General features: G+C 31.1%; 1 protein-coding gene across 5 annotated transcripts in view; it reads left to right on the forward strand.

The window, feature by feature from the left end:
- LOC113510121 (uncharacterized) overlaps nt 1-12,834 on the forward strand; it is a 109,186-nt gene that overhangs the window by 61,253 nt on the left and 35,099 nt on the right. For 4 of the 5 annotated variants that reach the window (XM_052898162.1, XM_052898169.1, XM_026893541.3 and 1 more), the window contains 2 exons: nt 5,663-6,055; nt 11,172-11,393. In XM_052898162.1, coding sequence (XP_052754122.1) covers nt 5,663-6,055; nt 11,172-11,393 — 615 coding nt within the window. The remainder of the gene's footprint in view (nt 1-5,662; nt 6,056-11,171; nt 11,394-12,834) is intronic. The other variant, XM_026893543.3, reaches the window with a different exon arrangement.

Genomic DNA, 12,834 nt, shown 5'->3' on the forward strand with positions numbered 1-12,834 from the left:
TATTTAGGTTCACCAACAATTGTTTCCACAAAATAATGTAAAATATATATACAATTATGGAGCTTAGAACTAAGTGTAACAATTGTTTATAGCTGCAAACACAGCATATATTGATACATGTATAACAATAAGTACGGAGATAATATATATATATATATATATATATATATATATATATATATATATATATATATATATATATATATATATATATATATATATATATATATATATATATATATATATATATATATATATATATAATATATGTATATAATATGATAATATATGTATGTATATCAATAATTACTAGTACCGCATTCGAGTATTCTGACACTTCCCTATGGTTGACTGGGAGAGAATGCTTTTAGCATTAAGTCCGCCATGTACACATATTTGTACTAATGAATAAATAAATATACGCTTGATAGTACCACGTAATTTCAATATTAGATCTGCTAAAATAGTTAACACATTTTCGACATACGCTTGTCGTACTAACTTAGGATCCAATTCTCCCCTCGACAGAATGTTATCATCCTATAATAAAGCCGTAAACGTTGACCATGATATCGACATCTTTGGTAATTCTTTAGTGCAGTTTACTAGGCTTATTAATAATATGGATTGGTAGTTAGGTCTTTTCTAGTTGTATAATTGTTACTTAGTGTACATTGACGCTTATCTATGAAAGCTGTATACACCTTTAATTGATGTGTTCATATGGCCTTAAGCTTGGTAGTGAGGAGCAAAATTTTTTTTGTTCAAACTAAGATTTAAGCATTTTTTGAATAGTAGTTTTTCTCTTTTACTTGCTAATAACATTGTATGTTGTCAACTTAATTACTGTGAGCATATTGTTGGTGTGTCTTTTATTAATAAATAAATGCTTAACAACTAACAACTAAAGCCACCGTCTCTATAAGCAGATCCAGCAGCACGACTCATTTTATATATTTATAGATATTTACGTACAAAAACAATTGGAGTATCAAAATTAATATCGACCTGGTCACTGCGGCTGTTTATATACATTATTTATATACATACATACATACATACATATCTGTCACGCCTGTCATTATTTATATTATATACATCTATTAAACAGCATCTCCATGTCCTACTTTATAAGCGTACAATATATGAAACATGGAGGGAAAGGGATTGTTAGTAATGGAGACTGAGAATCCCATTGCTAGCAATATACCCAACTAGGTCGACTTCCTAGCGGTTCCCTCTGGAAACTATCATGGTTAATTCCTGATGAATTCATCATGATGGGCTGACTGGCCTGTTTTCATTGTCATCTATCACCCTTCACTGGTGCTCCGCCAGCATATCCAGTTAGCGCAGGCGGGGTTACCATTCCATTATCATCCAATAAAAAAAAAATGAAACAATTATAAATCAAGTACATGCATTATTTAACAATACATTAGACGTGATTTAAGTAACATACATCTAAATATCTTTATAAACTTTAACATTTAAAATATTAGCAAGATTTGGAAAAGACCATATCAATCGTATTTTCCAAGAATATTATTGGATGCACAGTTTATAAAAACCAGATCGGCAAACACTTCACGTATAATTTGTCTATGCCCGAAACAGAAAGACGCGCCATTCCGCCAATCCCTAGGGTGGCTCAGGAAACTAACTTATAATGCTATATTTTGGCATGTGGCTTTAAGTCCCCTAAGTCGCGACCCCACGCGTCACTTGATCAATCACGGCTCATTTAACCGATACTGATACGTCCTTTCGACTGTGTATTCAAATATTGACAAGTGTATACATAGTTTTTTTTTTGTTTGAGTTTTCCAAGGGCATCATGTAAGCTTTTAAATAAAATTATGGATAAAAAAAAATACTTCAATCTTATTTCAAGTGAAGCGAACATGAAAATAAACTCTTTTCGTTTAAAATAAAGGAATTCTTCAAAATCAATTAAGAATTGTCGAAGGTGTTGTAAATTGTAACTGCTCGCTGTCATGTACAAGGAAGATATATAAGAAAAACTGTGAATTTTAGTATTTTTGTCCATTTGTCTGTACGTTTGCACGCTAATCTCAAAAACGGCTTAATGCGGCCGGCAGCACACCTGCAATGCCTTTAGTGTTGTGGGTGATTATGGGCGGCGGTAGTCACTTACCATCAGGTGAGCCGAATGCTCGTTTGCAAAAAAAATTTGAATGTGGTTTACACGAGTGCGTTGCGATTTACTCCATTTAATATTTAGTGTTTATATTTTAATTAGGTCATAAATAAAAAAAATATATCAATTTTATATATATATATATATATATATATATATATATATATATATATATATATATATATATATATATATATTCTTTATTGCACTTAAACAATACATGTAACGATTAGTTTAACAACTTGTTAGCAAGGGAGGGCTTATCTCTGAAAGAGATCTCTTCCAGCCAACCCAGTGTAGTTGGAGAGAAAATAATTTCATTTGGGTAATCCAGTGCAGGAAAGGTACCGGTGAAAATAATGTAAATACAACAAACACAAATTGTGAATAAATATATAAATAAATACATAAATAAGTAAATAGACATATATACATATGTATAAGTGCATGGAATTATCATGTACAATTGGTTAAAAGATGTGACTTCAGTGTTTTCTTAAAGGAAGTAATGGAAGGACTATCCCGTATGTCAGCAGGTAGTGTCTGTAACATTATTAAAAAAAAAATAAAAAGTTGTCATTAATTTATACATTCTCGTAGGATTTGAACATACATTAAGCAAGTACAGAATACAATTTCTATGGATTTAAACCAGCAATTGTTTTTTTTTTTCTTATAGAAGTAAATTTTTTGTTTAATTTATTTACTCTTTGTTGTACCATTTGAAGAAAAATATATATGTACAAAAGGCGGTCTTATCTTAAAAGAGAAAAAAAAAAGGTGATATTTGGCGCTAAAATTTTAAATGTCATTATTAAATGTCAAGAGATAATTTTTATCTAATAAATGAAATTCAAAATATATCTAGTTCATTAATATACTTAAAGATTATTCACAAACGAAATACGAAATCAACTACTCCATTTATGTTACATCACAATATCGGATAACATAAAACAAAAATGGCGTCACAATTATCCACAATGCGTGGTCGCAATAAATAAAAACCATTATTTTAATATGGCAATAATAGAATTGTCCCGGCCACCGGCCGCTGGGGACGTGGTGTCTATCGTGAATACTTTGGGGTTGACCCGGAGGGAAGAAGAATGGACGATATTATGCAATACTATTTTTTTTTTATATAATTAATAATTTTTTATAGTAGAAAATTTATTTCAACGGATATTTTTTTTTATACAACTTAGAATGGCAGACAAGCTGACAGCCCACCTGATGGAAAGTGGCAACCATCGCCTATAGACATGAGCAGTACCATGGACATAACAGAGTATACTGTTTCGCTCATGATACCCCCCATGCGTTTCCATTCCTGAGGACTCAGGTGTTATTCCTCTGTACCCTGTAAATTCATGCCGTATCCCACTCTTTAAACTGAAACACAGCCATGCAAACACAACTGCGTCACGGTAGAAACACGAATGGGACAGAGGTACCCAAGCAATCGACTTTTGTACAAAGTCTCCCTCTGGTTCATGAAAATTTTAATTTAGGGCATTTTAAATATGTAACCAAAGTATTAATTATAGATAGATAGATAGATACTCTTTATTGTTAACCTACCAAAAGATTACAATAGTGAACTTATTATAAATATAATCAATTACAAGAAATAATCACAGTGAGAAAACAATGGGCGACCTTATCGCTAAGAGCGATCTCTTGCAGGCAACCTTTGGATGGAGAGGAGTAATTATAAACAATTTGGTGGGAGGCATGATGAAACATTCTGTTAGTTCTAAATATGGAAATGTGATACATGATACAGGCGGGGTTACCATTCCATTTTCACCCATAAAAAAAATACCCTCTTAGGTCGACCTCCACGCGGTTCCCCCTGGAATCCATCATGGTTAATTCTTGTTGAATTCATCACGGTGGGTCAACTGACCTGCATTCATCCTCACCTATCATTCCTTACTAGTGCCCCGCCAGTGTATACCGATAGCGCAGGCGGGGTTACCATTCTCTCATTAAAAAAAGCATTAATACTACAAACGTACTGATACTCCCTTACAAAAATATTAATTTACTATTAAATATGTTTTTGATAAACAACTTCAAATCATCTTTATTCAAATAGTCTTGTTAAAAACTAAATTACTGAACCGATTTTGATAAAATTTCTATCGGACGAGATTTAAAAATAATATATTTTGAAATAAAAAAAAATAGTTTTTTAAGTCGGTTTGTAAATGACGAAGTTCTGATGTAACAAACAAGAATGGGCCACCTTTCTCTTGGGTATCGTAAGAGGCGAAATGAACTAAATGGTCGAGGGATGGGCAGCAGCGTCCCTCTTAAAACATCACCAGAGCCTAACTGACGAAGCAAACCAGTCTGCTAAGTGTGGCAATTATTGGTAAATTTCCCTTATGGGTGATACCTATGTCCAGCAGTGGACAGCTGATATGGTAATAAAACATAAAAAAGTAACCGAATTGAGATTGCGCTCCTTTTTTAAAGTCGGTTAAAAATAAGAAAGATCATTCACCAAATTCAAGGTCTTCATTTTTTATTATGTTGGTTCATTCTTACATAAAACTTAACAAATTAAGCAAATCTCGCCCTGCAGGGTATTTGTAACAGATATGTTTATTACTGGCTGCATTGACAGGCCACTCGTGTAACGCTGGGGACCGAGTGATGGATTGTGAATTAGTCCACGGAAAGTGGGGTGCCGAATTGATTATTAATTTGTCTATGATTTCACTCTTTAGTCTATACCACAGAGTAAATAATCACTAGGTTATTTAAGTTGAGTTGGCACTGTTGTATGCAACCATCTAAAAAATGTACACAATAAAATAATAATATTCACAGCGTTATTAATTGTAATAAAAGTAATATATCATAGCCATGTTTTATCTGTGATGCATATAGGCTTTTGTCTATGATATCTTTTAAACTATGTACTAGTAATATATATATATAGTAACCACTTAAATAAAGTAGCGAGATTTTTTTTTTAATTATAAGCCCTTCGCAAACACGCAGTGCCTACAAGTTTATTAAGAAGTTAATTATTTTATTAATTTAAAGAACATTATATAGGCGTATCGATTAACATTTACTTACAATAATGATTTATTGTTAAAAGAAGAAAGCTATTGATGCAGCAATTATACAAGTTTGTGTATCTACATAACTTATTGTATAAATTCATTCATTCGTATAAGCCGTTAACCATCCAGTGCTGAACATAGGCCTCTCCTATAAGGGTTTTTCAATACATGATAATATATTAAAAAACCTTACAATAATACATGATACGGTAAATAGTTATAACGATAAATAATAAGCACGTCATGACGGTTACACCTGGATATCATCACGACGGTTTCTAGGGGGAGGGGGGATAACGTGGAGGTTGACCTGACAGGATATATTGCTAGTAATAGGAGTGGTAGTCCGCATTACTAACAATACCTTCTATGTTACATTTTTCATTGAACAAATATATTATTTTTATTGTTTCAGACATGGACTGAAGCTTCGTCAGCTGACCGACGGCCGCCATCTTGTCCAAATGATATACGCACCAAATGGCGACATCCAGGACTGCGAACACATCACACAAGGAAGATCAGCTAGAAATTTCCTTAAAACACTTAGAAAAGAACTTAAATTAGCTTTAGACGAAGAGACGTATAGAATTTTGGAGAGAAACCCGCATAATTTTGACAATGAAAACTTTTACCGCCATTTTTACAATATGACAGTTAGGATATTGAAAAATGGAGAGGGTTTACCGTCCGATGTCGTCGAATGGTTAGATTATGACAGATTAAAAACGGAATGTCTGCAAAGGCACGAAGAAATGACTTACATGATGGAGAACAGAAATAAAGTGTCAGAAAACTCTTTGGCCAGGTAATGATCGGTGTTGTTTGTGCTTATTTTTTTTTTTATTATTTTTTTATGGAAACGTTATTTGAGTTTTAATTTTTTTTATGTAAAGAAATAAGTGTAAATAAGACGTTTTGAATCTTTTATCGCTTTGAATAATAATAAAAAAAAATACTATAGTAGTACATATTTACATTTTTTCTCCTTATTTTTCATTTAAACTGTATCATTTTTATTATAATATTTTTTTTAATTCAAAGCGATAAGTAAATTAAATGCACGCTTTTATTTTCTGTTTCCAACTTTTTACTAGTGTTTCTTTATTTCCCTGATTCACCTGCGTTCACCGTCACGCTGGAATGACCTCTTTTCTACGAATCCACAAATGTATTATATATACTGTACTATTTCATGCACTTAATTGATATACATCATTATAAAACTAAATACATATATATAAATACATATTGATTATAATTAAAACTAATATTAAATAAATATAAATTATGATATGCACCTAAATTAAATAAATAATTAATGTGTTTATTGAAACGTGGAAATATATAATTAGCAGAAATAGATAAGAGTGCAATAAAAGAGTTCCTTGAAGAAATTATTTCTTTAAAGTTCCTCAAGTTTTAAACTAACAATATTTGTCAAATTCTTAGCTGCAAAAGCGATATAAAAGAACAACTAATGCATACCTAGTATTAACTAGATATTGTGCGTAACAAAATAAGAATCTTTATAACAATCCTAGGCTAAGAAAAACATTTATAATTATCCATAAGAGCTCTATTATGTTCTGCGCCGGAGGATAAAAAATTACACTATATTGTGCAGCAGTTCAGTAGTGATTCCTGGTTTGTCTTCAACAGAAGTACTAGAAAAACCAATTTTTTATTATTCATCATACCGTTAATTTCTTATAACACCGAGGATTTTTTAGAGTCGCACACTTATAGTGCTCTAAACCTGATAGCTTTACCAATTAAATATATAACACAAAATGACATTAGAATCATAGACAAAACAGGTTAATTTGTGGTCAAGTGACCTGTCAAATTTTTGATAGTTTGCAACAATTACCAGGTTCGTGACAATTCGAACAAAACATTTGTATGCAACCAATTAATTTAATTAAAACATTTTTACACTATAAAGTAACTTGATCATTTATAATTACTATAGATATCGATATTTTGGAGAAAAATACATTATAAATAGTTTGTACAATACATACTATAAATATTAATTGTTTTTGTTGATATTTCTACGTATGACATAGATTCATTTTCGAATTTCATTACTATATGATTAGTGCTGACTCTTAAATAACGTAGTAATTATTTAGTCTGTACTATACATAAACTTGCCATAGACTAAATAGAGTAACAGTATCGGTTTATTCACAAAAGGAAAGGCAGAGGAAATATGCCGTATAACATGACTTCCTAAACTAAAAATATTTTGCCTAAGTGTGAGCCGGCCGAAAAGTGGCACATAAAGTAAATGTCGTTGCTGAGTTTTAAAAAAAAAATAACAAAGTATCATAGCTATTCAAGGAACTAGATCAATCAGGCATCTATTTACTCTTGTAAGATAAAAACAGAGCAATTACGCAATTGCATGAAGCAAAATATGCGTTCGAAATTCAAATGAATTCATCATTTGCGGACTTCTTAATGCAGTTAGTGCTGTCTTTATCACAAGAGCTACAACGCCATATCGAGTTTGCTTTTAATATTAAATATGAAAATTTAACTTTAAATTATGCATTAACTTAGCACTTAGGATATTAATTTGCGCATGTGAAACCGAAGATCATTTTATGTAAGCAACAAACATTTAATGTAGACTTCACAAAAAGAGATTATTTCTAGAAAGCGTATTAAGATAAAAAAAAATAACAAATTGTAATTCAGACCTTCAGGAACATAACTGTGAAAACTGCATTCAATTTGATGCAGTAATTTTTGCGTGATGCCGGAACAAATTATACAGATAAATGGACAGTTTCTAAATAATGTTGTTTAGGCATCTATTGATCTTAATAAGGTCTTTCATATTTTTTTTTTAATATATATCCCCTATTTCTACCCTTCAAGGGTGAATTCTTCGAAAGCTAATAAACTTATTGATTTTTGCTTTAAACCAGGAGCCTAAATCTATAAATTCAAGTATACAAACCTCCAAAGTAACGAAATACCATATGAACTTTCGGTCACCACTTTACCCACTTAGGGGTTGAATTTTCAAAATTCCTTACTTATTATTCACCTACGTTATATAAAGAACTTATCTGCTAGTTTTAAAATTCTAGATTCAGCGATTTGGGCTGTAGAATAAATAGATCAGTTAATCTAGTCACTCAGCATCCTCTTTTATATAAATATAGATAAATGTAATAACAAGTTTTGTAATGAACAGTACAAATTAAAGAAAATTTCCTAATATAATTAGTCACTAAACAAAATTAGACAAGAAAACTAGATGGCGTTGTAATCGAGACCTGTGGGTTTTGTTGATTGTTTTGCAATTAAAAACAAGTAGAAGTAAAATTTCTAAATTGGCGAGTAGTTTTTATTATTATGTATGATTGGGAAGTGACAGGTAATGGACGATATTTTCTTGTATTAATTATAGCCCATACAATTGCAAGTCTTTTTACAAAGTTGTACAATGCAAGAGAATAAACACAAAAATTATTACTATATTGATGAAAAATAAATTAAACTACTCGCCAATTTAGAAATTTCGCTTCAAATTATCTTTAATTACGAAATAAACAACAAAAACCACAAGTCTTGATTCTAGCGACATCTAGTATTTCGTGTTCAATTTTGTTTAATGACCACCCACCTTAAGACTTCAGCCCATGTTTTTTAAACTATGTAAACGACAAATTAATTTATACATTTATTTAAGTTTGGGCGTACTGCAAATTGTTTATTAGGAAGACTAACAACTTTACCAATAATAACAGTAAATATGAATTAACATTACAAAAAAAAACCAATGACAGGTCTTCACGTAGTTTTTTTTTTAATTCTTAAGTACTAATGGATTATAAAACAAACGTCAGAAGGCAACATATAATGCGAAAAATATAGTAATCAACATAGTACTATTAATATATTTATAAAAAAAATACTCGATTCTAACTATCCATTGGCGTTTTACTAAAAAGTATTTTTTTTAATTTTTAACAAATGCAGGGTTACTATTTAAAAGAAATTTTCCATTTTTTTTTAATCATATAAATGCTACAAAATAACTTTTACCAGCTTTCTAAATGAGTATAACAAAATATCTAATAAATACTAATATAATATTTATATACTTAAAAAATAATTATATTGGCCAGCCATCAAATTCATCACTATACAATACCTTTTTACCTCTTCCTAATCTATACCACAGTGTAATTAGTTACAGCAGTAGTTCAACACTCATAATAATATAAAATTAAGCTTAACTCCACAATAATAGGACAACTTTCAACAAATTCCCCATTTCATTTTTATCTTTATTGCAAAAATATTTGACATGAAAAGCCCTGAGGTTTGTATTTCCATACATTTTATACTCATCATACATCATACTCACCAGAGGGAGACTTTGTATAAAAGTCGATTGCTTGGGTACCTCTGTCCCAATCGTGTTTCAACCGTGAAGCAGTTGTGTTTGCATGGCTGTGTTTCGGTTTGAAGGGCGGGATAGAGCAGTGAATTTACTGGGTACAGAGGAATAACACCTGAGTCTTCAAGAATGGCAACGCATGAGGGGTATCATGGGCGAAACAGTATACTCTGTTATGTCCATGGTACTGCTCATGTCTATAGGCGACGGTTACCACTTTCCATCAGGTGGGCCGTCAGCTTGTTTGCCATTCTAAGTTGTATAAAAACAAATTTATTAAAAGTGTTTACATATATTTTTTTTGTTTGTTTAAAATTATTTATTTATCATATGCAGAGAAATGTTCATAGAATGAAATGGGTATCTTCACTAAAATTAGAACATAGTTTTTTAAATATTTTTTACTATATATATATATATATATATATATATATATATATATATATATATATATATATATATATATATATATATCGTATATATTCTTTATTGCATTAAAACATACAGTAACAACAATAAGTTAATAACAATGTTAGCAAAGGCGAACTTATCTCTAAAAGAGATTTCTTCCATTTTTATATTACTTGGTTAAAACTTGTACTACAAAAATACCTATTAAATTATATATATATTTATATATTTAAAATTTGTCATCTTATACAGGAATACTTCTCTAGTGATCCGTCTGATTCTACAGTATAGACATATGGTTGTGCCACTCCGGCTTCCCGTGCCACTGCAGTTTCTAACCAATATTGCCTACGCAACTGCAGTATCTCCCCTTTTCTTCTTCTCAATAAATCCTTTATTCCTTTTTTGCCCATTTTTTTACTCATTCCCAACGTTCCTTTTTTTCCTCAGCCCTTTTTTTTATACCGTAAGTGGCGAATATTACCCTCAGATAGATTCCTAAGAAGGGTTGATTTTTTTATGGTTAAAAAGGAATGGTCATCCCGTCTGCGCTAACAGTATACGCTGGCGGGACACCAGTGAAGGATGATAGACGAGAATGAAAACACATCAGTTAGCCCATCATAATAAATTTCTCAGAAATTAACCGTGATATTTTTCAGAGGGAATCGCTTGGAGATCGATCTGTTTGGGTATGTTGCTAGCAATGTGATTCTCAGTCTCCATTGCTAACAATCCCTTACTAAATAAGGTAGACGTTAGGCGGGCAACTGATTGTAAAACTAAAAGCCAAAATGCTATTACGCCTACTTCAAATAATTAGGATAAAGTCAGAAAGATAATTATGCTAAGAGTACAAGACGAATTTACATTTCCAGACACATCATTAATTCTGATATCTATACTGCCTTAAAGTCATATAAGTTCATTTTATTTCACGCTTACCAAATCACGCACACGAGAAGCGCCCTCTGCAACTCCGTTGAACTACTGCTCGCCAAGCTTACTTACTCTGTCCACTTTTCTCGCTTACATAAAAACAATAATCATTGCCTAAGTTTTCCTCATCTAATTCTAACGATAACAGGTCACGGCGATCCATCAGGGAGAATTTCATATTACCGGGGACAAAATGGTGCGGCGCCGGTCAATTGGCAACGAGGTACAATGAGCTGGGCGCCGATAGTACCGAAGACAGATGCTGTAGGGCCCACGACAATTGCCGAGTTAATATTGGAGCGTTTAAAAGAAGATTCGGGTATTTCAACTATAGGCCATTCACGGTCTCGCACTGCCGGTGCGATAGGAGGTTAGTGACATTTTTGAGGGTACTGAGTTGGGCTTTGTACACGTATTTCCCCTTGGAGTTGGATGCAATTAGATTAGATGAAAAAAAATACACTGCGTTTGTTTTTTTTTTTTTTAATAATAATAATCACAAAACACTCACAGGAATAAATGAAAAAGTTTACAGCATATACGCTTGCTATGTTGCAAATAAATTATTAGAATAGACAATCGCGCACTTTTTTTTTTAAATTAAACACTGCGGATTTTGCTTTGTTACAAGTGTCTTTTGCTCTATGTAGATTAGACACATTTAAACGACATTGTATATATAGTTAACATAAATCATAGGTGGCGCCGTAGAATAATTATAAATACCTTAAAAATTGCAATTAATATAATTGAAAGGTACTTGAGATATCATATTTATTATGTACCTATGAAATTTCACTATTACCAAAATATGGAGTATGTTTTGAACTAAATTTTGTCAATTTTCTTCGAAATCTGTCCAATAGTTTATTCGCAAATATATAAGTAAATAGAGACAGATAAAAAAACGCGATTTCGTGTTTATAATGTAAGCAAAAATAATAAAAATATGAGAATCTTGAGTGATTATTCGAATTAAATTAAGTAAATATATACGTAAAACATAATATAAATTATTTGTTTTTTCGATAGAAAATATATTGATCTATTTCTATTAAAAATGCATATAATAGTTCATATCAAATACGATTGGAACTACTCCTACTTAGTTATTTACGCTGTGACTCTTTTGTAGATACTTTAAAAAGAATACTACAAGCCAGTATCCGATATTGTCCTTTTCAAAAACAGTCACGATTTCCGTCACTTTTTTTTAGGTTCTTAACATTCGTTATTTTGAAAGAACAGGAGTTAACGACGCGTGGTCACGATGTACATAAATTCCTTAGCCTTGCGGTCTTTCTAAAAAATTTAAAATACCATAGACAAAAGTATGGATTGTAATCGTAGAGTTTTAATTGAGTAATTAAGTGTTGGGTTCATAGATTGAAGTATGAACCCAACACTATGATAGTCCTGTGAGTGGCAATACCGTAAAATTAAAATATGTTTAATAATAAATTCGTAAACTATTTTATAAATACCAATAAACGTAAATAATATGAAGTTATTATCATATATTACCTTAATATCTAATATATAGGATGATTATTATTATCATACATTATTTTAATTTGAGTTTCAACTAATTTATTACAATCCATACTTTATATCTATGTTTAATAACTACCCTGTACAGTTTCCTATTTTTCTTGTGTTATCTCTGACCATAGACTAAATTTGTTTTATAAATATTTTAAATTTACCTCTCAATTTGACCGTGCAATTTGAGCATAGTGTTAACCACCCGAATTAGGTAAAATAATAAATTAAAAAAAAACACTATTGGACACAAAAACTCATACAAATTG

This window comes from Galleria mellonella, unplaced genomic scaffold, assembly GCF_026898425.1.
Source record: "Galleria mellonella isolate WM207_F2 unplaced genomic scaffold, CSIRO_AGI_GalMel_v1 utg121, whole genome shotgun sequence".
Taxonomy (NCBI): domain Eukaryota; kingdom Metazoa; phylum Arthropoda; class Insecta; order Lepidoptera; family Pyralidae; genus Galleria; species Galleria mellonella.